This window comes from Dendrobates tinctorius, unplaced genomic scaffold (genome assembly GCF_039654945.1).
Source record: "Dendrobates tinctorius isolate UK_male_01 unplaced genomic scaffold, ASM3965494v1 ptg000162l, whole genome shotgun sequence".
NCBI lineage: Eukaryota > Metazoa > Chordata > Amphibia > Anura > Dendrobatidae > Dendrobates > Dendrobates tinctorius.
The window spans coordinates 33,061,658-33,089,168 of NW_027361829.1; the positions used below are offsets into that span (position 1 = coordinate 33,061,658).

Below are 27,511 nucleotides of genomic sequence, written 5' to 3' on the forward strand. Positions count from 1 at the left end.
AAAAATAAATCACAAGAGACATGTGTCACAGATCTAAATCACTCATATGGTTCCGTGAAAAAGCAGGGACAGCACACGGATAGCGTTATTGTGCGGTCACTGATTAACACTAGTGTACAGGAGAAAGTTAGCAATTTATTTTTTCACGTGAAAATGACTGATGAAATACTGATGGCAAAAATTGACACATGGACCAAACACTGATGAAACGCAGATCAAAAACATTAATGAGCAATGTTCATATGAGAAAGGTCATGGATGTCTGAATGAGGCCCAGGCGACATTTAGGTTATTCATTATTTTATCTGCAATGTTTTTTTTTAGTAAACATTATTTGATTTTGCTTTATTTTGTTTGACATTGTGGGAATTGATTTCCTTGTCTACTTATTTTTGCATATTCATCACTTGTGACTTTTAGAAATGTAAAAAATGTTTGCACAGTTGTACTCCAAAACCCTAATAGAGTAAAAGATCTGTATCATTTTATTTTGGGGACTTTTTAAAAGGATTATGTGTATTTCTCTGAAACGTGCAAAAAAGTTAGACAAGAAAAAAAACATCTTTGAGGTTTTTTAAAATTCACCAGTCCACTTTGAAATTTTTTTGGTACAAAAAACAACATCAAATTCCACAAGACACAAATGATGAATTAGGCTGTGTGCCCATGATGAGTTATTGGGAAGTTTTCAAGGCTGTGCTTTTTTTGGCGGGATCAAAAACATGGCATCTTACAGTTACAGCAAAGACTGCCATAACGCGGCGCATCACTAACGCATGTCCTAATCGGCACGCGTTAGCCATGTGCCGTCATGCTGTGACGGACCCTCAGATGCGGTCTACAGCGTTCGAGGGTCTGTCACTGCTAGCGCAGATGGAGCAGCTGCGCTAGCGTGATCGGAAAATGCGATCCAAAAAAGGCAGTTGTGATAGCGCAGTCCGTTTAACGCATAAGTTGAATGGACTGCCCTAACGCAATCTGAACCTGGCCTTAGTGTGTTTCTGCTGTGGAAACACACATAAAACAAATGTAATCCGCACATGACTATATTTAAAAGCTTTTGTTAAAGCCAAATACCAGGAAGCATCCAAAACAAAGCAGCGTTATTTAAAACATGACATACCAAAAATAGACAAAAATGGCTGAGTTCAATACATGTGTAGAAAAACTCTCAAAACCACAAGTATTCTAATTTTCCTAATAGTTGCAACATCAAAAACTCACCAAATACTCAGGATGGGACCATGGCCTCAGGGTATAGTCCCACATTCAGATTTTGTGACACAGCTTTTGAAGCCATAGCCAGGAGAGGAGCATAAACTGAAGACACCTGTAAGGAAAATACAGAGACAGATCTCCTTTTTAATCCACTCCCAGTTTTGGCTTTAAAAATTGCACCGAAAACCTGAATGTGGAGACTTGTCTGTAAACTCCATTATCCTCATCTGCCAACTAATTGGTGGTCAGGAAGAGTGAGGTAATTTATAAATGTGTAGCAGGTGAGGGGGTAATGGTGGAAAGTTAGTTGTGCTTTTGGATGTAACCAGGTAAGAGGTGCCATCCTAGTAGATGGTATGGTGCTGTCCTCACTGAAGTTACTGGGAAACTGGTTTGCTTTTAGGTGCATGTCTATGTGTAGTAGGCCATTCAGCCTGACTAGCAGATGTTGTGAGGTGCTTTTAATTCACACAAAACTGTTTCATGGATTTTCAGTATTGAATGGTGTTGTGTAAATAGACAAGTGCTTGCACCCTATACCCACTCACATGTATCCTTATGGGAATTCTTGTGAGCTTTGATAATGCTAATGGATTCAGGCCCCACTAACCAGCAGGTACATGCTGACCTATTATTGTTGTGGCTATTAAGTGAACTAAAGTGGCTAGAACATACAACATGGTTTCACATTGTGATGGTTAGAAGTTGCTGAATAGTCCTGGCCTAAGGCTGGAGTCACACTAAATGTAAGAAAAATTGTTCCTATTATCCCTACTGAGAGTCGCACGAGTGTTCTCTGTATGGTGATGTGATATTTCCTCAGCCATTTTGTGTGTAAGGCCGGAATCACACATGTGAAAAATATGGTTAAGTCTCGCAAGTTAGTACCCAGCACTGCCGCTGGCACTCGGGAGCGGAGCGTTCAACTGCATGTATTGCTATGCGGCCACACGCTCCGCTCCGCAGTGCCGGGTATTAACTTGCGAGACTTGGCCGTGTTTCTTGCATGTGTGATCCTGGCCTAAAACATCTGTATGGCTTTCTATTTCTCAGATTTTCCCAAAGTAATGTCTAATTAAAATAACTGGCTCAATTGTCTGACATGAATAAAAACTTAATCAACAAGGTCAAACACTGGCTCCACAAGAAGTTTAGTCCCCCAAATCTTTGACATATACCCCCCCCCCCCCCTGCAGCTGTTCTGGTTTGGTAAAAACGTGACAGGCTTACCTTATTACACAACTGAGCAGGTTCTTTTACATCGGGTCTCGACTCAATGTTTTGGAGAGCCTTACTCACTGATTGTGTGTGTGTGTGTGTTGTTCGTGGGTTTTTTTTTTTGTGTTTAGAAATATATATATATATATATATATATAATATTCCTCCCTCCCCCCCCCCCCAAATGTGGACTCAGAGTTGGCATCCTCTGTGTGAATGTTGAATGCAATGCCTTTTATTGCCAGTCCATTGTTGAATTTGGCGAAGTATTTGATCACACAATCTTAGACTCAGTTGAGCCTGACAAGTTTGTATACAATCCTCTTCAGGAAATGGTGCTTTTGGTTTAAAATGCTGCAGAGAAAATGCCATGCATGTCTGTCTTTTTGGGTTTCCCTGTAAACTTTAGTTTGTGGCATCGTGCAAGCAGAAACCTCCAGCAGAATAGCCAGGTCACATTAAACACTTTGTATTTTTTGATGTCTGAAGGGGTTAGCGAAAGATGGCCTCTTGACAACCCAACTATTTGTGACTTCTATTTATTTTTTTGCTGCTGAAACAATGCCTGAAAAATAAACAATGTTCACATGGCTTTATACATATGCAGGTGACTCCAACTATAAAAATATTCACCAGTCTTTTTTAATATGAGAAAACCATTGATCTTCTGTAGCAGAGTTTGGCATTTGTACCGTGTTTCACTACTAAATCTCACACGTTAGTTCTAGTAATTAATTTCCAGAAAATGACAACACAAATTAGTGGCTCAAGACTCCAGTTTTTTTTTTTTTTTTTTTGTTTGCCAGACAAGTTGTAATTTTTTAATATGATGTAGGGGGGAAAAAAACTCCCAAGTGTGGTGAAATTGGCAAAAAGAAAAAAATAAAACCACAAAAGGAGGACTTGAAAATCCTCCAATCTAAAAAAAAAAAAAAAAAAAAAAACAGGCAGAGATGCTTATCTGACTAGACCTCAAGACAAACGCATTATCAGGGTGCAGTGGACCCGAAGATGGCGGCTACACAGGTGCAATAATACTGATGAGATAGCCAGCCTACAATCAGGGATTGGCCTTTTGGTACACCAGTGCAAACAAATACAATCTGTATACGGCACTGTTCACACACAGGATGCAGAGCATCTGGCTTAAAGCCTATTAATGACGCCCTATGGCGGGCTTCCCAGTGCTAACTAGAATGCATCCTGTGAGCAGAGGCCAGTTTACAGAGCCATCTGGGCCCAACTGTAGCCACCTTCTTTACTTGGGTCCGCTTCACCCTGATAGTACATTTGTCTTGAGGCCTAGACAGGTAAGCATCTCTGCCTACATTTTTTTTTTTTTTTTTTTTTTTTTTTTTTACAGTTGCCTTTTAGGTTTATTTAGTGTCCATTTTGCTGTAGAAATGACCTGGCAATAGGATTCTCCAGGTCAGTCTGATTACCCGAATACCAAACATGGATAGTTTTGAATTTGTGTGGTTAAAGAAAAAAAATCCTTGCTGTGCCATCTTCTGAGAACCAGAAAGGTATGTGCACACGGTCAATAATTGGCAGCGCTTTGGACTTGGCACGAGTCCGCTCCGTCCAAAACGCTGCCGGCTTTTGAATGCAGGTGATTCCATGTGTGTTCACTGAACCGTGCACCGCATCCAATACATTGCATGGGTGAAATTTATCTTGCGGAGGCTCATGTCTCCGCAAGATGGACATGCTGTGGTCTGGAAAGATGTGCCGCAGACATCTGTGCACGGAAAGTGGGCATGGTATTTCTTGGAATCCCATCCACTATGCTGTAACATCTGGCTGCTGCAGGTTGGACACTGCACAAGGACCCAGCGTCCAACCTGCAGCGTTTACTGACCGTGTGCACCTACCCTTAGCATTTTCCATCGTGTGTGTGTTTTGCCCCAAGCTGATGTATGGCCATTTATTTTTTGTTGTGGCATTTAAATTCTTTTTCTTGCTACACCATTTACCAATCACATTACTTTACATTTTGATTGGACTCTTATGATCGCAGCAATATCAAAATTGTGTATTTTAACTCCTTTCGTAACTTTTAATGTGGTCAAAAATAAATTTGATTTGTCAGTACCCTTAGGAGACTTGAAGCTGCAAACACTTGTGCTATACACAGAATTGCATTAGCACTGAGTAAGGCTAAACCAGACCCCTATAAATGCCAGTGTTGGAAGCAGATTATTCAGGATACTCTCCAGGCGTGTGACAACAGAGCTTCTTTGTTCCAGATTCCTGAATAATCTGGATCAATAGTAAGCGTAATAGATCAGGAATAAATCATTTGTCTCCATATGTGGAGCATCTACAGCAGGCTGCTTCTCTCATACACGAAATACAGGAAATAGTCACATGCTCTCCCTGTGTGAGCTTCTGGGAGGGTTTTTTTATTTACTCTTTATATACTTTGCATACAAATCTAGCAACTGAACACTCAGACAGGAATGGAGTTGTTGCACCAAACTTATTCCAACACCCCGACTCATCAACTACTTATCTTGTTAGTCCCCATTGCACTTCTGAGGTCCACAAACTTGGCTTTTAATAATGCGTTTGTCATACAATCAGCTATCATCTTGTCAGACTCGTGATAAACAAATTCAAGTACACCACGTTCCACTCAGTCACGTAAGTGGTGATGTTTTACATCAATGTGCTTAGTCCTTGCACTAATCTTCTCATTTTTGGCAAGTTTAATGCATCTTTGGTTGAGCTAATGGCTTACCAAAATCTTCCAAAAGTTGTTTTCGCCAAATTACCGTATATCTTGACTTGCATAAGCAGCAGACATATATTCTGCTTCTGTAGAAGCTAAGGCGACTGACTTTTTCTGCTGGGCTAAGAAATTGAATTTTCTCTTAACTTGAACATATAACCACTTGTTGATTTCCAATCACTTGAATCTCCAGCCCAATCTGCATGCATCCACATAACATCTGAGAGTGAGATCTCCTGATGCAGATATATTAAGATTTAGCCTATGAGTTTCTTTAAGATACTGAAGAATTCTCTTAATTGCATTCCAGTCTATTTGGCGTGGTTTGCTTACATGTCTGCAGAGTATTCCAACTGTGGCTGTGATATCTGAACGAGTTGTGGTTGCTATGTATAGAAGTGCCCCCACTGCTTCTCTAACTCTCTCATTGCTGGGTAGCAGATCTTTTCCTTCCAACTTTTATGATGGATCCATTGGTGTTGATACAGCTTTGGCTTCTGACATTCCAAACTAGTTTAGTATTGCTGAAATTTTAGAACTTTGAGAAGAAAACTCCCATCTTCCTCCCTCTGGATTTGGATTCACAAATAATGGCACATTTCCAAGGTCCTTGGTCTCAAAGTGACTGTTGAGATTTTCACCTAGCTTTGCAATTTCCTTTTCATCTTGAGACATGATCACATCGTCTACATATAGGGGAACATGCATCCACTCCTTCGCTACGTTTTTTGTATACAAACATGGATCAGCTTGAGATTTTCTTAAATCATTTCCATTAAAACTTTGTTCATTTTTAAGTGCCAAGCTCTTGCCGACTGCTTAAGTCCATAGAGATATTTTTGCATTTTACAAACAAGGTGCTCTTCACCCTTTTGAATATATCCCTCGGGTTGGCTCATGTTCAACTCTTCAATGTCACCATGTAGGAAGGTTGTTTTGATGTCAAAATCTCACTGTCATCTATTGAACTGCAGTTACGGACATTAAAGTTCTGAATGTTGTTTGCTTCGCAACTGAAGAAAATGTAGCATCATAAACTTCACCATACTTCTGTGAGTATCCTCTTGCGACCAATCTTGCCTTAAACCAGTGAACTTTACCTTCTGAGTCATTTGTTTTTAAAGACCCACTTACTTTCAATAGCTCTTTTTCTTTGTGGTAGCTCAGTTAGCTCTCATGTCTCATGTCTGGTGTTGGTGAAAGGACTCCATCTCTTCATTAGCAGCATTTATCCACTTCTGTTTCCCATGGCCAGGCAGATTTTGCATCTCTTGCCATGACTGTGGCTCTGGTTCAAGAAGTGTTCTGACCATGTAAGAAAGGTGTCTAGCTGGGATACCTTTTTGTTTGGCCTTTCTGATCTCCTGACTGGAGGTTGACTTTGTTCTTTATCTTCCTTGGAGGCTTCAGAGCTTATCCACACTTCAGTGATTTTTTTTTTTTTTGTTTTTTTTTTTTTTTCTTTCTGGTGTCTGGGTTTGGTGATTGACGTTCTTGCTTCTTAGATTAAATAATAAGGGGAAACGTCATGGAATTTGATCGATAGAGTTTTTATCAATCACATCTCTGCTGATTGTTACTGTGTTGGTCTGTGGGTGCAGGATACTGTATACCTAGAGTTGCTGTAGGACTCCAGGACTCCTTGCTTTGCATGCGATCCCCACTTGGAAAGTTTGTCTTTTGGAACATGTATAAATGTCTTGCTTCCAAATAGCCTGAGGTGCTTCAGGTTAGGCTTCTCGTGGTTCCATAGCTCATATGGAGTTTTTATTTGTGGCTTTACCTGGCACTGTGTTTTGAAGATGGCAAGCTGTCTTGATGGCTTCTCCCCAATATGTTGTAGGTATATTTGCATCAAACAACATACTACTTCCACTTTTACAGAGTACGGTTCTTTCTCTCTGCAATGCCGTTTTGTTCTGGGTTGTATGGAATGGTTGTCTCGAACATGATTCCATCCTTTTTCAAAATGGTTTGCACCTTACCACTTATATATTTGGTTCTGTTATCTGCATGCAGGGCTTTTGGCATTCTTCCAAATTTGTTAAACACTACAGCAAGATATTCAAGTCTCTGTGGAACTTCACCCTAAAGGGGGCTTTACACATAACGATATCGCGTCACTGATTTTGTGACACAGCAGGGATATCACTAGCGATATCGTTACGTGTGATACTTGCCTCCGACCGGCTCCCCTGCTGGCTATCGCTGATCGCGCGAGATCGGCCTGGTCCATTTCTCGTCTGCTTCCTGCTGACGAGCGAGCCATGGGCACAGGCGGAAGTCTGACACCCTCGCCGTGTCTGAAAGGTAAGAGTGACTGCTGCTGCATCGCTAGTGAGATCTGCCTGTTTGGCAGCTCACTAGCGACCATTTAGCAATGCACCAGCGATCCTGACCGGGTCATATTGTGGTCAGAATCACTGGTGCATCGCTAAATGTAAAGGGGCCTTTACTGTGAAGCAGGTAGGTGACTGTATATCCGGGGTAGTCATGAATAAATGTGATAAAATATCTCCTCTTTGCTAGGGAGTTTGAGCATTCATTGGACTACATGCATCTGTATGTATCAGATCAAGTGGCTGTGCAGATCTAGTCGTGCTTATTTTATGAAAGGATTTTCTGGCTATCTTCCCTTTATGACAGCTAGCGCACTTCATCATTTGACTACACTGGTTGATTTCAATACCATTTGCAAGTTGAGCTGGCTTCCTTACTGCTTCTGGGTCTGTGCCATACGTGGATACAGTTCTTAGGTAGATCTTGTCTAGCACTGTACACTTTGTATTTTAGCTGATAAAGGATTTTTCCTTTTGCTTGAGCTTCTTTACTGACAAGATTGCTTTCAAGACTGGGAACACAGAACATCCTTTATTGGGATCTTTCTGCTTTGTGCTGAAGAAATGGGACAGTGGAAGAAGCAGTCTCCTACTCCTTCTGAAGTCATATAGTGACCACTAGCTAAGATGACCTTTTCTGACTTTCATTAAGGTCAGTGAAGAAATTCTCACTTGTCAAATGACTGCTTGCTCCAAAACGAATATTTTTGTGAATTCTCTTGATCTGACTTCTGAGTCAGGGCTCCCTCTGGTGGTTATTGCGGGTAGTGGAGCTGGCTGGGTTGACAGAAGTCTGCCACCTGACAATGATTGGAAAGTCAAGGGTTACTGACTGGGAGGATATAAGTGAGCAGGCTTCCCTCAGTTGCTGCTTGAGATTGCTTTCTTCCTGTGCATTTTGAGGTCTGCTGTCTCCTGCCTGATCTTGCATTTTTCAGCTAAGTTGTTCATTTGATAATCCTTTGCATCTGATCTGGTTTTGCCTTTCTGCTTTGCTGTGAAGGTTTAGTGTGCTCTCTGCTGGGGCAGTGCTGGACCCCGCTCCATTTGTTACAGCTTGTGTCAGTTTTAGTCCTGTTATTAGTCTCTTTTTTTGCTTTGCTGCCAGTTCACACCAGGATGCTGATATAGTGGGGGAGAGGTCATGAGACCTCAGTGTTTTTGTACATCAGACGTGTTGGATTTTTTAGGGTTTTGCATGATTGCAGACAGTGTCTTTCCTTTCCTATCCTATCTAGACAGTTTGGGCCCCATCATTTGCTCAGTCTATTTTCTGCCTGTGTTTGTGCCTCATCTTGTCTCACGGACAATATATGTTTGGGGGCTATCTATTTCTTTGGGGTTCTACTCCGGGGCAGTTTAGATTTCACCTTTCTTGCTTTAGGCTTAATTAGTTCTCTGGCTGTGCCGAGGCATCTAGGGCATCGTAGGTACGCCCCACGACTGCTAGTTGTGGTGTTAAGGATTAGGGGTCTGCAATCTGCTAAGTTCCCAACCTTTCTGGTTTCCTGGTGGCCTAGCCTATTCCTGCCATCCTCCTCGGTGACCCATTCATAACAGAATATATACCATATATGCTTTGCAGATAGGCCTGTACTGGCATTAAATGCAGCTTCAACACATGCAGAACCTTTTACAGCTGTTTTAACCCATTGACTGTTCTGCTCTTTAAGCTGACTCATTCTTGCTTCCAAATTCTGCAGTCTGCTTTAAGGTGGCCGAGCTTCTTGCAGCTGAAACATTCATGAGTTTCTCTTAGATTGATCTTACCTTTAGGGAAATCCTGTGTCTTTAATGCTGTTTCTGCTCTGAATTCATTCACAGATTTGCCTTTAACATACTCTAGTGTCAGCTCATCTGGCTGTGCATCTAGTGCAGTCACAAGTGTCATAACTCTCTGGAAGACCACTTAATAGAAATGCAGCAACATGAAAATCTTTAATTTCTTCTACAATACCCCTGAGATGCTCCACAATCTCTAGGGTGTTATATAGTCCTGCATATTCTGTTCATCACTTAGCTTAGACTGATACAGCTTTCTCATGAGATAAAGCTTATTGCTGAGACTTGATCTTTCATGCACTTTCTGTAACTCATCCCACATCTCCTTTGCAGTTGCACACTTGCATACATGCACATGCTGATTATCATCTACACTGAGGGAGATTGTGCTTTCTGATCCTTCTCTAGCCAATCATCTGATAATGGATGAGGCACTTGTTCCTGAGTATATTTCCACATACCTTCTCTTATGAGCAGCATCTTCACCTTGAATTTCCAGGACTGGTAGCTCTGGTTAGTGAGGCTTGGCACTGGGAACTTGACATGATTGCTGCTAGTGGACATCTTTTCTGTTGGTGTGTGCTGCTTTTGCTCTGCGGTTCTGAGTCACTCAGGGCCCATAACCTTTTGGCAGCAGATTATTCAGGATACTCTCCAAGCGTGTGACAGCAGAACTTGTTTGTTCAGGAACAATATATGATCATAATAGATCAGGACTAAATCATTTGTGTCTATCTATGCATCATCTACAGCAGGCTGCTTCTCTCATACAGACACAGGGAAAACAGGAAATAGTCACATGCTCTCTCCCTGTGTGAGCCTCTGGAATTTTTATTTTTTTTTTAACTTTATGAACAGCATACAAACCTAGCAACTGAACATTTACAGACCGGAATGGGGATGTTGCACCAAACATATTCCAACAGCCAGCCACAGGTTGATTTCCACAAGAATACTGTGATGACAAACAGGGGTTTTGAGCAGACCCCTGGCTGTTATGGCAATTAAACAGAGCGCCCCCTGCTAGCATGTTAAATGCTGCTAAGGACTCTCTAGTAAGATTCACTAAACATATTTGTTCTATCTTGACCTGAAGTCTCAACCAGTTACAAGCTGGCATACATTTGGGCTATAAACCTGTGCTAGTGTAAACTGTCTATATCCAGCCTTGATTGGCTGCATCCCATTCACCAAGACTTTTGAAAAGTGGCTGCATAACACTGAAAAGCTGCAATTTTGCAGAAAAAAAATGTTTGCGCACAAAAAGTTGTAAGAAATTATGCTAGAACTGTGCACAGGCCGGGTTAACCTCACTGCTCCTCCTCACACCGCACTGTTCCTATATCAGTTGGTCACAAAAGTATTGGGTTTATTAAAGTTTTCCCATGTGCTGTAAATGTTTTGTCACCACAAAACACTAAGGCTACTTTCACACATCAGGTTTTCGGCGTCAGGAGCGATCCGGCGTCGTGCTGGAATGCCGGATCCGGCAAATGTTTTGTAAAACCTGATGTGCCGGATCCGGTTTTCTGCCGGATCCGTCTTGTTCTTGACAGACAAAACCGGATCCGTCTCATCCGGTTCATCCGTTTTTCTATCCGTTTTTCGACGGATTACGCCGGATCCGGTTTTTAAAATTGACCCTTGTGGCCTTCCGAACGGGATTGGCTACTGGAAAACTATATATAGCATGTTCCTACAGCCCTTCTTTGACAGGTTGTAGAGAAGAAAGTGCAGGTTGGAGAGAAGAGCAAGTTACTGGCGAAGATGGATGTTGTCATTGGAAATATTACCACTAGAAGTTCTGTGACGGTTTCAGTAATGAGGGACAATTTTGCACTATACTTTATGTCACCTCAAGGCAGAGTACACAGGCAGGATGACAGTGTGAAAGATTTGTGCCCTAACCAAACTTGTGTACCTTCTGGACCAACAGTATATACCTTTGCCAACCAAAGTTGGCTATCTTGTCATGGTCTTACTATTTTTAGCTTTAGGCCACAGGTGTGTACCTGGTTGTGTTTTATGCAAAGTATTTCACCTTTTAACAAAAGTTGTGTACATTGTTAGGAAATCACCAACAATAAACACAACTTTTTAGGTGAAATACTTTGCTTCAAACACAACCAGGAACACAACTGTGGCAAAAAGCTAAAATTTACCCACAGTTATATACCTGGTTTTGAATACCTTTTTTACCTTTGAAATACCCTGTATTTAACCTTTTTTTTTTTTAAACATAGTTCGCCGCAGAAAGAAATGACAGGCAACCATTGTGAAACGATAATTTAACTTTCATTTAAATTTTTTTTTTTTTGTAAAATGTTTTTAAAGTGCAAAAAACTTTTTTAACAAAGGTTTTAAACCCAATGGGCATTTTTTATTAAAAAACACATTACAAATCTGTGTAGTGTGGGGTGGAAATACTGCTGGAGGGGCTGCGGGACACTTCGACACTGGGTGTGTGGAGAGAGGACTGGGATCGTGGTGGGGAAGGAACAGTTAGAGGTGAAGGTGTGGAAAAAGCTACAGAATGGGTGGACATGTGGGAGGCAGAAGAGGTGGTGGGCGGTGGAGTGGAGGGTTGGGCAGGGACTGTAGGAGCAGATGATGTTGATGGAAAGTTGTATGGGGAAGGAGTTTGGTACGGGGCAGGTTGCTGGAAGTGGGGAGATGTCTGGTACTGGGGAGGTTGCTGGTATGTAATAGGAGGGGGAGGATGGAAAGTGGCTGGAGGGGGTGCAGATGTAATAGGAGGGGGAGGATGGAAAGTGGCTGGAGGGGGTGCAGATGTAATAGGAGGGGGAGGATGGAAAGTGGCTGGAGCGGGTGCAGGTGGAGGAACTACAGTGGTGGGAGGTGGAGGTTGGGAGGTAACCTGCTGTAGAGCACCGTGGCACGAATGCATTACATGCATCTGCTGGGTAGGAGATAGTGTTGCCATGCGCTCCACAACAGACCTGAAAAAGGTGTGGTTTGGCGAAGATCTTGCTTCTGAATGCATGGTTTGCAGAAGTGTCTTCACCTCCAGAATGCTGGAGTTGATCTGCTGAAAGCCTGCGGAGATTTGCTCTGACAAGACTTTTAGACAGTTCTGGAAAGATGCATTCAGATGCAAGAACTCTGGCGCATAACTCTTTTCCTGACCCCTCTGCCGCTGCCGCCCAGTACCCGCAGGTGTACTAGAGGTGGCAGGGGCAGAAGGGTGGGGTAAAGGGAAAGCGATCTCCTCACCAGCAGCTTCATGTAATGTAGGCGGCCACGATGCTCCTGTGCTGGTGGATGGGACAGATGGGTCAAATGTGTGGGAAGGCTGGGAAGGTGCAGATGTACCGGGGCGGTCGAAGTGTCCCTCGGTGCCGGTCTCCTCAGGGATCGCCTCAGAAGGGTCCAATCGTTCAGGCTCCCGAGTGCTGCTCACCGTGCTGTGGAATAAAGAGAAAAAAAAACAATTAAAATACTGACATGGTATGGCCCTGGCTGAAAAAAAAGTTACATCTAACATTTTTTTTCACATGTGGTGTGTAATATTTACCTTCTGGTGAGCATTGTTTCCCGGAGGAACGACAGGGCTTGTGCGTACTTGTACTTGCTCCTGTGTCCTCCAGATCCACTCAGGGCCCGCATCTCTTTATTGTACTCCCTCTTGAAACGATCCCTCACAGACCGCCACCGATTCACAATTCTGTTCCCTGAAACGAGAAAGGAGTGGTTAGTATACAACATCAGTGTTTCACAAACTCCAGTCCTCATGGTCCCCAGGGGTCATGTTTTCAGGATTTCCATAGTAAATAGAAATCCTGAACACATGATCCGTGGGGACCACGAGGACTGGAGTTCGGGAAACACTGGTTTACATCAAGCAACCGGTACTGTATATACTTACGCTCTTTAATCTGGGCCCGAACATCGAGGTCCTCCCAGCGGCCCACAAGGAGCAAACAGATTTCCTCCCAGAGTCGTCAGGTAACGATAAGGTCAGCGTGGCGGCGGGCAGCCATATTCCAGAGCGGCTCCCTTTCTCTGACGAGATCGATGAGGTGGTCCACATCGAGTCCTCATCCTCACTGTCAGTCGGGAGCACGCTGTGAAGGCTGTTAAAGAAAAAGACAAAAATAACATAATTAGCCTCCACAAAAGAAATGAAATAAAGTGCAAAAAAAACAAAGCAAAAATATTTATACTTACACGCTGGTGACCGCCGCGTTGCTGTCGCCGACGACCCTGGGAGGCACTGCGAGGATCTCTTGGCCGAGCACCAGATTGGGAAGACTAGAGAAGAAAACAAAAAATGTTATGTCTTTGGATGTAGGCATTTGCTTGCTGTGTGTGGTCTGCAGAACATTGTTTTCTATGTGTTGTGTGTAGTGTGATGTTGTGTTTCTGCGTTTGATGCAAAAAACTTACCAATTGTGAGCCCACTCCAGGTGTCTGTCCACCCCTTCCTTCTTCTTCTGGGAGCTCCTCTTCATCTTGTGATTCCTGTTTTGAAATAAAAGGCAATGAATAGACATATATTACAGAGATGATGGATTTTGGAAATAAAAACTTACCGTCAAACGCTGACGATGCGAGGGAGGGCTCCCAGAAGATGTGCTGTCCTGTTGATGGCCAGACTCCATGGCTGTGGGTATTGCTGCTGCTGCCAGTGATGCCATTTCTGCTGCTGCTGCTGCATCTCTTGGGCGGCTGTTGAATAAAGAGAAACAAAGGGCCAATGAATATCTTGATATTCCATGGCCCTAGTTTGGAGGAATGGGGGATTTGATAATTACCGTCTCTCATCTGCTGCTGGACTCCCCTCCTCAGCATGTTCCATTTGCTGCTCCATTTGGGGTGGTGGTGGTGCTGATGGTGCTGCAGTGGTCTCCTGCCTTCTCCTGCTGCGCTTGGTTGCTTTCTTGGGTGGCATGTTGGGTGTGGCTGTGGGTCCCACTGTCTTGCTTTTATATATGTCTTGTGGGCAGAGCTACTGAGCATGCTCAGACCAAAAAAACCGGATCCGGCCACCGGATCCGGCTTTCGCCGGATCAGGCGCATTGCGGCGCTCATAGGCTTTCATTGTGTGAAAAAGCCGGACGCGCCGGATCCGGCGGGTCCGGCTTTTTCGCCGGAGACAAAAAAACGTTACAGTAGCCGTTTTTTCCAGACGCCGGATCGCGACACATTGCCGGATCCGGCGAAAACCAGATGAAACGCATGGCCATCCGGCGCAAATGCAAGTTAATGGGGGGGGAAACCGGATCCGGCATTGCATTTCGCTGGATCCGGTTTCTGTCAAAAGCGCCGGATCACGCCTGACGGCGAAAACCTGATGTGTGAAAGAGGCCTTATGGAACCACTTGCACATGGATGTAAGGGACTTGCCACCATAAACTAGTATACAAAATCATACACTTGGTATAGAATTTAGTGGTTTCATTGCCAGACAAATTATTTTTGTATGCAAATGAGTGAACAAGGGTTTGGTTCAATGTTCTGCCCCCTTTAATTTTGCATGCTGAGCACTTTGTCAAAAGTAGGCTGACGGTTCTCAAGCAAGCGCTGCCTGAATTCTACATGATTCTACCTTTGCAGTGATACTGAGAGCCCAGCCACACTCTGTGTGCACTCTTCACCGGCGCCTGTATGCGACCTCTGCTTGGTACTGTAGATTAAGTCAGTGATGAGCGTGCACACTGTCACTGCAGGAGCCCAACCATGATCCGTATCACTGCGGACGTGTAGAGCTGCTTATTGTCAGTTGAAATGAGTTTTCAGTTTGCAAATTTTGGTGGGGTGGAACTGTTCACTGAGCCCTTGGCCCTCTTCAGGGTACTCAAAAGTTGTTGCATTTGCATGCAAAATCTTTTGTAAAAAAAACTGACAATCGTGTGTGTGTGTGTGTGTATGTGTGTGTATATATGTGTATATATATATATATATAATTTTGCTAAGTACACTACTAACGTTAAGTGGTTTAATTGTCTTCTCAGGGGTGATGGACTCAAATACTGTTTTCCTATGAAAACAGCAGGTCATCGCTTACTCCTGTGTATATTAACTGTAGATTTTTTTTTTTTTTTTTTTTTTTTTTTTGTAGTTTGAAAAAATGAACACTGCAGCACCTCCTTCGGAAAATGGGCAGTATTCTGCATCCCAACAGAGACCCTTCTTCTATGCACAACCAACAGCACAACTACCTTTCCCAAATCCTTGGTATTTAAGTCAACTGTACAATCCATACTGCATTCCTGGACCAGGTAGGCTTTTTTTTTTTTTTTTTTTCTAGTGGATTTTACAAAATGCTGCAACCCAAACTGAGAATCGATACAGAAGCATTCATCTCAATGTATACACAGGACTTTTTCTGACTTTTTGGTGTTAATTTACTGTAGTTAGTCATTATGTGATTATTTTTTCGAAGTTGCATGAATTGTAATGCAAAAAAATGCAGGGACTAAAATACAAGGAACACAAAGGCCAAAAGGCATGTTAAAACTTAGGCTTTTCTCTTTACGGCCTAATTTAAAGAGGGGAATAAGTAGAAGTACGTGTGAAGGTAGCCAAATAGATTTAACTCCATACATGTGATTTAAATGTGACAATATCAATCACCCTTCCTACCATATTTATTTTCTTTTTATATTTTTCAGGCTTCAGAGGAGGGAATCCTTATTTCCCATACTACTCTGTTGCACTTCATGAGTACCCTGGATTTTATGTTCCCCAGCATCAAATGAACATGAGAATGAGTAGAAGACCTCATTTTAATGCCCATCCTCCTTCCCCCATGTTTTACCATGCCACACGATTTAGGCATTACAGCAGTCCAGGAAGAAGAACTGAAACTAAAGAAACTCAAACAGACCCAAGACAGCCAGAGTATGTAACCAAAAAGCACCTGGGTACAGACAGTAAGGACTGTGATGCAGGAAATTTGGTATCCCATTCATCTGGTATGGGCAGAGAAAATGAAAACAATTTGGAGAATGTTGAAATGACAATGTTGCCAGCTCCTGTAATGTCTGAAAGGGACTTTCACAAAAGTTCTTGCAATCCATCACAGTTCGGCAACATGCCTCCAGGAAGTTATGCATTTGAGAAAGAGGAGGTAAGAATAGAGTATGGAAGTGGTTCTCCTGCTGCCATACAGATGTGGAAGTCTTATAAAGAAACCATTCCAATATATGATGTGGCAGTTGTTAAAGACATACCTGAAAATGTAGTTCAGCGTGATCTATTTTGTGAGGGTGTACTATACGGCCCTCATGCAGAAGGAGAAGAGATTGCTGTACAAAGTCTGTCCTTCTCAAACAAAGATGAGAATAAGCAGTCTGCATCTCCTAAACTCCTCAGCGTAGATGATGTGCATGAATCAGAAACCCAGACCTTCCTTTTACAGTCCAGGGAGTCAAGTAAACAAGCCATACCAAATATAAAAGTAAAGGCCTCTCAAGACTATGAACCTCCATCTGTTTTAGTGGAACAGATTGAAGTGGTCCATCCTGTTTATAATGTCCAACAAGGTGATGACCAAGTAAACTCTGAGGGAAGTGAGGCATCTGAAGAAACGGACAACGAAGAACTGTTAATTGGGCCAAAAGTTGGTTCTGAAAACTTAATTTCAAACCAATCTGCATGTAATGGTGAGGTGAAGTCAACAAATGCTAGTGTGTGGGCAGAAGACTCTGTAAAGACTATATTGCCTTCACCAACATGGATGGCTTATTTTGATAATTTGGAAACAAACTATGATTATGACTTGTATATGTCTCAGAGAAAACAAAAGCGGCCAAGCATATTAAGTATAACCTCTGAGGAGCTTTCTTCCAGGGATGAAGGTTCATCCATGGATAATGCCTCAGTTTCCTATTTTGTCCCAGATTACATGCTTAGGAAAGGCTTATATGCTTTCCGAAAGCATGCAGAGAGTAGTGAAAGGGAAAAAATCCAAAGCAGCGGCTCTTTAAAAGAGGATGAAGTGCCTCTGAAGAATGCCAGTAGTCAATATGAGAAGAGCTATGGCTCTTCTGGATTAAAGGTTAGGGATGTTTCAAGCAGAAATCGCAAAATTGGTGTACCTGTAAGGGGTTTAAGCAAAAGGAAGCTCTATTCCATAAAGAAGAAACCAAGGAAGAGTCAATCCCTGTCCGAACCTGAGGATTCTGAAGAATATTGGGTATTAGAAGAAGAGAAATTGGATAATCTTGATCAGAGTGACAATGAAGAATACTACTTTCAAGAAAACTTTCCAAATGATCAGCTGCAGCTTGGAAAAGGTAACTACTTTAAGCAGATTGCTCAAAAAAGAATTTTGTGGAAGCCTCCAAAAGGTGTATTTCCAACCCAGCTTGTTGGATTTCCTGTCAGAGAAAAGCTACATGTGAAGAAAAAAGGAGCAAGTGAAGCTTTAGGGCAGATTCACCGACCAAAACAGAGTGATTATGTCGCCTATGAAAAACCGGAGAAGGTTTACAAAGGGGTGACTGAACAGAAGAAGTCTCTGCAAAAGCCAATGGGTGGTAAGTGTAATAATGAAGAGCATTTGGTCTTCTCCTTTCACAGCTCATTTTCATGGAGAATGACTATTGGAAAAATCAATATTCTTGTACAAAGCTCTTTCATCATTTTCTTGCCTTGTACAAACTAAAGATTCTTAAGTTCTCCAAGATTAATCAAAGATGCAAATGCATGAATGTTAATGGGACTAACTCTTAAATACACAAATTAGAGAATTTCTCTGATCTGTCTGGTTTGTTGCGATCAACCTACCTTGCATGTAGTACTGTTAATTGGTTGTATGCTTCATAAGTCATGAAAATGTGGTATTCAAAGATGCAGTCCCTCCACTTTAAACTTTCTCTGCACAGCATTTAACTGCATTCACATGGCTGTAAAGAAAAAAAAAAATAAAATTACGGTATATATACTCATACTCTATATTGTGGTTGCAATGCCTAGACCTCCTGTGGGTCAATGGAACAGAACATGGTCATGGTTCACCATAGGGCTCTATGCAAGTTTGGGTCACTAAAACCAATACATTGATGTCTGAGGGTTGTGATTGTATTAGGGTGTTATCACACCTCTCTTGGGGGGGTGGGGGGGGGGGGAAAGCTTAGTTTCCTGAAATGGTTTTGAAGTGTTTTGTTCCTTCAAGAGTGTGCACCAAAATGCTCAGTGTTCATGCGTAATCCATGCCTGAATTGGTCGCACAAATCAAGAATTAGGTTTTATGTACACATTACTATATTTTAGTGACACATTTCTATGTTTAGAAATTTATATAATTTATATGGTTCAGTATCTTCTGCTTCCATCAGGAAAACACCATCAAAAGAAAACCTCTGGGGCAACTGTTGAAGAGTACTGGGTTGGAAGAGGTGCTAAGCCCAAATTCTCCCAACCTACATATTATCTGCAAGATCCACCCAAAGTCAAAGAGCAAGGTAATTAAGTCATGTGATTGACTCTTAACCCCTTCACCCTGAAGCCTGTTTCCACTTTCCTGACCACTGTCACATTGAGGTAATAACTCTGGAACACTTCTAAGACTTTTTTTCTCATGATATATTGTACTTCATGATGGTTGTAAACTTTGTTTGATACGACTTGCATTAATTAGTGAAAATATGGAAAATTTGGTGAAAATCATACAATTTTCAAACTTTTCATTTTTATGCCGTTTGTCACACAATAGTTAATAGTATTTTCCACATGTCTACTTTACATTACCCTAACTTTTAAAACTTTTTTCCTTAGAACCATGTCATATTTTAAGTCACTTTAAAGGTAATCTGTCAGCCCATTTGTCACCCCATGTTTCACCTATCCGCTTCTGGCACCGCCATCAGGGGCTTATCTACAGCATTCTGTAATGCTGTAGATAAGTCCCCAATGTAACCTAGTAGATAAGAAAAATGAGTTATGTTATAATCACCCAGGGGGCGGTCCGATGGGTGTCAGTCCAGTGCCTTCCATCTTCTAATGGTGACGTCCTCTTTGCTGCCTGTCGTGACTCCTGCACAGGTGCACTGCTCTGCCCTGTTGAGGGCAGAGCAGAATACTGCAGTGTGCAGGTGCTGGACCTCTCCCGGCACCTGCACACTGCAGGACTCTGCTCTGCCCTCAACCTGTGCAGGAGCCATGTCAGGCAGCAAAGAGGATGTCACTGTTAGAAGATGGGAGAATCCCGACCGCCCCTGGGTGAGTATAATCTAACTAGTTTTCTTATCTTTCAGGTTACATCGGGGGGGGGGGGGGGGGGCTTTATCTACAGCATTACAGAATGCTGTTGATAAGCCCCTGATGGCGGTGCCGGCAGGTAGAAAATAAGTGATACCATTATAAAAACAAATTGCACCCATCAAGGTGTCCAAAACCACATTCAAGAAGTTTAACCCTTCAGGTGCTTCACAGGAATTAATGGAATGTGTATGGAAAAAATAAATTAAACTTCATAAGAAATTTTACTTGGACCCCCATCTTGTTTTTTTGCAAAGATAACAGGAAAAAACAACCCCCAACATTTGTTTAATTTCTCCTAAGCATGCTGATATCCCATATGTGGGGGAAAACCACTGTTTAAGCACACAGCAGAGCTTGGAAGTGAAGTAGCGCCATTTGACTCTTTGAATGAAATTTACTGCATTCATTAGCAGATGCCTCAATTTTTTTTTTTTTTTTGCACAATAAGTTGTGGTTCATGTCATCCTGTTACCCTTGTGAAATTTCTCTTGAATGCAGATTTCCCCATATGAGAAAAATTCACAGTTTGGGCACACTGCAGGGCTCGGAAGGGGATGAGTACAATTTTAACTATTTGTAAAATTGGCTGGAATCATTACGGATGCCATGTTGCATTTGGAGAACCACTGATGTACTTAAACAGAGGAAATCCCTCACAAAGTGACCCCCATTTTGGAAACTAATTCCTTGAGGGGGTCTAATCTAGAGGCAGTTTTATATTAATGATTCTAATACTTTGGTTTAACTGGTGTGTGAACTTATGTAGTGTTGTAAATTGTGCCGAGTACATCAGTTGTGTCAACAGTAAAAGCAAAAATGGTATTTTATGACCATATGGTATGCTTTGAAGCAATTCTTAATGCAAAGGCCAGGTTTCCCAGTGCAGTTTTCACAATGGTAAATGATCTTTTCATATTTCTCTCTTGTAGCATACTCTGTACTTTGTGTTCTTCCCTTCACTGTTTGGAAACCTCTACTGAAAAATATTGACCTGTTACAATACTGGTGCCATCAGCTTCAAAGTACTGGGACCCTCACCTTCCTGAGTGCCAAACATTAGGGCCTTTATGACTACCTCCTGAAACCTAAGGAAGGTCCCCGTAATGCCTGCAGATCGCAATGGCACAAAAGCATTGTACTGTGCACGCCCATTATTTTGTGGAATACTTTAGCTTTTTGCATGGCACTGTATGGTTGGAGGAACTGATCTGAGATCTACCCTCTCCCCATGCAGGGCTGGTTTTAGACAAAGGGGGGGGGGGGGGCCCAAATGGTCACATATTGCACCATCACACAAACCTTTCAGTTGTATTTACATGTGCTGGGATAAACTAGCATGATCAACAATATTGAAGTCATTGGACGCTCATTTCCTGGCCTCTTTACTCCGGCTGAGGAAGAATGATGGTGTAATGAATTGTTGGTGTGAGGTTGCCCCCAGTTGTCAGGGATTTATTATATCCCACCAATTGTCACAGATTTACTATTAGTGGTTGTGGGTCATATAACCACCTTCAATTCCTGTTTTGGAACTTGCAGCTCTCTGGCACCCCCCCCTTACCCTCAGGTCAGTCAGGGAACTACAGAACTACACCTAGTATAAGTAGTCAGAAAGGCTGCCTTGCTGTGTACTGGCTATTGGGCACTCTGCTGTGAAGGTGGTATGGATGTTCACAGACCCAGAGCAGGTGATGCACATAAAATCTGTTCCATCACTGCCAGTCTCCCAAATTCCCAGAGCACTGTGCTGCCACCAGCTCCTCATTCTACATTTAAAATCAATATCTGGTCAGGAGCCAAACCACATGGTAGCGTAATTAGCATGGAGGTCGTGGCGGTACATTATAGAGAAGGAGAAACAAAACTAGTAAATTTATTGATTTACTCCAGAAAGGATAGGCAGTGTTTAGAAAAATATGGAAACTAACAAAGAGACAAGATACAGTATATACAGACAATTACAAAATAAAGTGTATTAAAATAAGAACTTACACTTATCAGTCCATGGCAAGCCATGTGGAGTGGGGGGGGGGCCTTTACCTGGGCCTCTGAGCTTTATACCTTTGCCCAAAACTAAGGGTCTTTGCCCTGGATGACCCCTTTAGAAAGTTAAGAAACTACTGTTTGTCATAAACCTCACAATGAGACAACAGGGGTATCCTTTTTCTTATGACATTACCTTTATTTTGATACCAAACATTGTATATCTGTTACTGGGAAGCATATAACCTCTTCTTGATTTCTGGTGGGCTCAGAAGCCCATAAATGCCACTGTGAATAGCTTTAACTATGCGTAGATTCCAAAAATGAGTTTCCTGCCTCTATGGTTACTCTGTTATTATAGTCGCGTTGAAATGCACAAATGAGACATGTACTTTAAACACAGCCTGATTTAGGCTAGTTTCATATTAGCGTATGGAGGAGCTGCGGACTTCCTCCGTGAAGCTCCGCCCCAGCCACACCTTCTCCAGTCAGCTCTGCCTCAGTCGGCATGCGGCCTGCGTACCCTATTTTTAGCATTGGGTATGCAGGCCATGCTGATGAATGTGGATGCCTGCGCAAGCATCTTTTTCACGGTGCAGTGACTGCACCAAAATGCTACATGCTGTATTTGGTGCAGGTTGCCACACCGACAAAACTATGCATGCGGAGGCATCCACATTCATCGGCATGGCCTGTGTACCTAATGCTAAAGATGGGGTACGCAGGCCTCTAGAGGCGGAGCTGTCTGGAGGAGGTGGGGGCGGAGCTTCGCTGAGGAAGCCTGCAGCAGTCTGCAGCTCCTCCATACGCTAGTGTGAAGCTAGCCTAAGCTGGTCATAAATCACATTCCCGAGGGAGGGGAGAAAGTGGGATCGAATTATCTGCAGTCTCTGCCTGTGGGTATGTGCCATTCCAACAGGGAGAAAGAGGGATGGGAAAGAGGGGGCTGCAGCTTGAGATGCTCAGTGTTAGAATACTTGAACTAACTTGAGGTAGGAGCAACAGGCGGATCTGTATGTGTAACTAGAATAGGAAATACTTCATATTTCCTGACAGATGGGTACCGGCAGTCCTCGATATAGTATAATGCACTGACCATTCTTTGGAGTATAACAAAGCCTCCCCATAACAAATATAATGGGGGTCTCATAACACAAACCCTCACTCCCACCCACCTTTTTTGTGTATTTAATTGTATTATGGTTTTCTTTGAAGTCAAAAGTTCAACTCGGCAGCTGTGAATTTACAAGCAGGTTATTCTTCCTGTTAAAAACAGCGCTTTTTTTTTATCTGATTGGTTTAACTTGAAAGTGCAGGATGATTTTGGTCTTTAAATATCCCAGTTTTCTGTCAGCTGCTCATTAAACCTGCAAAAGAGCCACACCCGCCCACCCTCCCTCTTTCAACTTTAATTAGCATCGTAACAAAATAGAGGGGGGGAAAATCGCCCAGCCTGGCTGGGTGGACTTGGTCTTATGATAACTAACCATAAATGAATATAAAGATTTAATAAGTTACTCTTAACATCATGGCCTTTTGTTTATCAAACATTGGTGCCCTGGTGTATTTTTGCGGGGGATTGATGGGCGCAGGTGCGTCATTTGACGTGCTCTCCTCTCATTGCATCAACATCTATGAAGCTGATATGTTGAATGTGGGGGGTGGTTCCGGGTCTCTCTTACTCACAGACCCCATAGTGGCAACTGGCTGGGGGCCCCTGGAGGGGCACTAGGCAGCTGCTTGGCCTGCCTGCCCCCTAATGCCAGCCCTGCCTCCATGAATCCTGGATTAAAATAATTACAATCTGGCTTTGGGACTTGTGTTATGGTATCTCGGACATTTACAAGGGAGCTGTTGTCACTGTATGGTGGAAAGATGAGGACATCCCTCTTGTCTTTATACTTGACCACCAGCATGTTGCCTCTGCATTGGGCTCTGCTTTCACCTTTTTCCCAGCAGTTTCCCAATTAGTGGCTTAGGGAGGACTTTTTTTTTTTTTTTTTTTTTTTTTTATCCCCGCTTGGTGCTGCACGCAACTGTACCTCTGACGGAGGGTCTTGACGAGTGGGATGCTGGTGTAAAAGTATCAATGTAGATGTGATAACTATTATCCAGCAGTAGGTGCAGCAATTCCCATTCACCCCCAGGACAGGGAGGCATTCAGCAGGGTCAGTCTGGGTGTCCTTCCCTTCAGACCCTAAATCTGTTGGTGTACCCTGAGGAACTCTCGCACAACTTGTACAGTTTAATTCCTGGCCCTCTTACTGGGTAAGTATTGTTGGAATTTTGGCCTTCCTCTTTGAAATGAACCAGAGATTCCTCTGTCCCTTTTGGGAGTTGTACACATCAGCAAATTTTCTGCTGAAGGGTTCAACTGCTGGTCGAATGCTATATGGACTATCAAAGTTGGGATTGTGTCAGGGAGGACACTGCACATTATCACTATAATGGCAACATTTTTGGATCACTTCAAATTGTGTTCTTTTCATGGTCATATGGAATAACGGTGTGCTGTAGAGAATACCAGTACTGCAGCACAATGCACCAAAATATCATTTCTACCTGAGGCACAATGGGAGGCATAATCTGGCTGTTAATAAATGGATAACCTTTTTATTTTTTTTTCTTCTAAGGCCATCCCCATTTGAAAAATGAACTACATTAGTTCACTGCATTGTAAATGCATGCATCACTTGCAGTATTTTGATGCAGCCTTCATGCAAAAATTATATAATGACTGCAATATATAGTGTAAACTTTAGTTTTTTTTTTCTACACCACCAGTGATCAATTGTAGCACTAAAATAAGCACTCCTGTCATAGCTTGTATTGCTTATTAAATGGCTTGTAGGAAAACATTGCTTGGTGAAGACTATGAAAACCGTTTCCAAGAACAATGTAGAGAATGCTAATATTTAATTTCTATTGTTATAGACAAGCCTCCAAAAAAGAAGGGAACGCTCAAGTCTTTTAAAAGAAAACAAAATAGAACGGATACAGAAGAAGTAGAAGCGTGGGAGATACCCAAGTCCTTTTTGTACAGAGGTATACAACTTTACATAAAGTCTTTGAATCCACTTTGCAACTTGGTACCAAGAAAAAGCTTAGGAAATCCTGTCTTTTTTTTTTTTTTTCTTCTTCTCTTCTTGACTATGAGCTGCTGGCACCAACATCAAGGGCTTATCTACAGCATTCTGTAATGCTGTAGATGAGCCTCCGATGTAGCCTGAAAAATGAATTCGATTATACTCACCTTGGCGTATGGTCCAATGGGTATCACCGTCTGGCGCCTCCCATCTTCATACGATGCTGTCCTCTTCTTTCCTTCCTGTAGTGGCTCCTGCGCAGGCGCACTGCCTGCCCTGTTGAGGGCAGTGCAGAGTACTGCAGTGCGCAGGCATTACAGAATGCTGTAGAAAAGCCCCAGCTCATGGGGGGGGGGGGGGGGGATGAAAGGGTGAGTTTCCCCTTAAGACCACATTTCCATGTAGCCTAAATGTTGCTCCTGGCCATATACCTTAGGGGAGGAGGGTTGTACAGAAAATTTGCAGCATTTCAAAGCTCAAGCAGGGGGATGTCATGAAGGCTCACCCCCAATGTGCCTTTAAGACTGAGCAGTCACTGCATTTCCAGCTTTCACAACTATTGTTTTGAATATGTAAAGGCTTCTGGAGACGCAAATCCTTTCTAACTTGGTGATTCACATGGAATAAGGCCGGTTTCACATTTGCGTTAAAGGCCGCAGCATCGGCCTGCGCACGGCCGCCACTAAGCCCCACCCCCTGCCATGCCTCCGCCGGTGGCTCCGCCTCTGGGCGCATGACACGTCATGCGTCCCCTATCTTTATCACTGAGGACGCAGGCCGTGCGCAGTATGCGTTTTGGCAGCGCCTGCGTCCTTTTGACGGTGCGCCGACCAGCGCCAAATGCAACCTGTTGCAATTTGGTTGCGCTCGGCGCACCATCAAAAAAAACGCAGGCGCCGCCAAACGCATACTGCGCACAGCCTGCGTCCTCAGTGATAAAGATAGGGGACGCATGTGGCAGGGGGCGAGGCTTAGCTGCGGCCTTTAACGCAAATGTGAAACCGGCCTAAGTTGTTAACGCTAACTGTCTCACTTCTATTTTTCTAGGTCGCAGCTTAAGAAAAAGTGGCACCAAGAAGTAACACAACTGCTTATTATGTGTATTTATTTATTTCTTAATCTGTGTGAGTGAGTTTTGCATGAAACCTTTTTCTCCGATAACGGAGTCCTACCTACTAGTCCACTAATTGTTTTTGTAACCTTGTGGTTTATTGCGCACAGAAAGGGAAAATGAGGCTAAGAATCTGACAGGCACAGCAAAAAGTTATGAATACTTAAATGTATTGAAAAAAGTGGCACGAAACTTAAAACACTTAATGTAAATAGCACTAATCACAAACTCATCAAATAAAGGCTAATAAAATTGCATAAACGTGCATGAGTTGTGGCTTCCATTTTTAAAAAAAAAATTAAAGGAATATCATTCTGAAAAATGTTCTGCAATGACTTCATGTGCAGAAGAGGGTGACAATACACAGGCATGCTCCTCTGGTCTATAGATGGAATAACAGATACTCGACCTGCACAATAGAGGCTGCTAGTGCCACCTCCATATGGTTTCTATTGGGATGGCTCATACTAATCACTTATAGTCTGGCAAAGTGGGGAACTCGCATCTGTTTTTGCTAATTAAATACATTAGCAAATCCTCTATTGAGCCAATGACTTGTATTGGTGTTGCAAATATATTAACCGATGGACACCACCCTTCCTTAGCTGGGACACAGCTACTTCATGCAACCTTGTAGTAACCATATTTTCTTGTGCATAAGATGGCTGCATGACCTTGTGACCTGAACTAGCACTGTCATGGGCAGATAAAACACGTAATTTGCACGAAGGCTCAATCTGGGCAAAATGAGAAAATTAAGATACTATATGGTTGAGTTGAACACTGGACTTAATGTTGATCTAAAGTACAGGAAGTATAAAAACCCCATGAGGCAGAATTGTCTCATATTGAATAGGAAAAAATGTATTCCTGACTCCACATGGGGTAAATAGACTAGATCCCTGCATCAACGTTCCATCACAGCAATCTAGTGCTCATAATCTGTAAGAATAAAATGTTCTTGTATGGATCGATAATTACTATGTTGTGGCAGATTCTGGGTCTGTATGATTAAATCTGCTTTTCCCCTAACCATAGAGCAGTGGTCCCCAACCTTTCTGACCTTGAGAGCCACATCCAGCTCAGAGGGTCGCGAGCATATCCAGCTCAGAGGGTTGAGAGACACATTTGGCTCCCACACATTAGTGGCAACCAAAGCCCCTATTATGGGTATAATGACAAACAAAGCTTTTCCACAGAAACATTATACCAAGATTCAATGGTTCCCCCAATCGCTCCCATCAGTATTCTTCCATCAAGCATTCCCACCACACTGTTGTATCCAGCTTCAAGCACCTCCTCTGACTGGTAGTATCATCCTGTCTCTAGTACACCATCCTTAAATTATCTCTAAAACCCTAAGACCAGTATATGTGCATCCAGATCTACTCTTCTGTGCCTGACTACTCACAAAATTCACCATTTTGAGATGTGCTTTTCATGGCTTTTTGCTACACCTGGAGCTAATGCACCAAGCCAGCAGACAGTCGCAAGCCACAATTCATGAGATTGCAAGCCACATGTGGCTCCCGAGCTACATGTTGGGGACCCCTGCCATAGAGGATGAATCCTTGTCTGAATTGCAGGCCTAGATGTCAAAATCATTAGAAAAATCTCTACACAGTCCCCTCATATGTTTATACATAAGAATAAGATCACCCCTGAGTCTGAGGGGAAAAAAAATTGTAAACCAAATTCCTTAAATAACTGCTCTCCACCCCCCCCATGCATGGAGACAAGTGAATATTCATTAGTCTTTAATAGCGGGCACAGGAGCAGCTGCCACTGGTCGATTATGCGTGCTTGTGTA

General features: G+C 42.8%; 1 protein-coding gene across 3 annotated transcripts; it reads left to right on the forward strand.

Moving 5' to 3' along the window:
- Positions 1-1,360: 1,360 nt before the first annotated feature.
- LOC141052690 (uncharacterized) lies at positions 1,361-25,966 on the forward strand. 3 transcript variants are annotated; one of them, XM_073549946.1, is made up of 6 exons: positions 1,361-1,477; positions 15,374-15,533; positions 15,927-17,795; positions 18,597-18,722; positions 24,439-24,549; positions 25,638-25,966. In XM_073549946.1, the coding sequence occupies exons 2-6, from the start codon at positions 15,383-15,385 to the stop codon at positions 25,670-25,672; spliced, it is 2,292 nt and encodes a 763-aa protein (XP_073406047.1). In that variant the 5' UTR covers positions 1,361-1,477; positions 15,374-15,382; the 3' UTR covers positions 25,673-25,966. The 3 variants fall into 3 exon arrangements, with proteins under 3 accessions (XP_073406047.1, XP_073406046.1, XP_073406045.1); XM_073549945.1 differs by lacking the exon at positions 1,361-1,477 and adding an exon at positions 1,497-1,547; XM_073549944.1 differs by lacking the exon at positions 1,361-1,477 and adding an exon at positions 3,591-3,746.
- The last annotated feature ends 1,545 nt before the right edge of the window (positions 25,967-27,511 follow it).

What these genes read in the sequence shown, in the direction of transcription:
- LOC141052690 (XM_073549944.1), top strand. Translation starts at nt 3,606, where the DNA reads ATGGCGGGCTTCCCAGTGCTAACTAGAATGCATCCTGTGAGCAGAGGC. An exon ending in TCTGCAAAAGCCAATGGGTG is followed by an intron (nt 17,796 to 18,596) that starts GTAAGTGTAATA and finishes TGCTTCCATCAG; the next exon opens with GAAAACACCATCAAAAGAAA. An exon ending in CAAGTCCTTTTTGTACAGAG is followed by an intron (nt 24,550 to 25,637) that starts GTATACAACTTT and finishes CTATTTTTCTAG; the next exon opens with GTCGCAGCTTAAGAAAAAGT.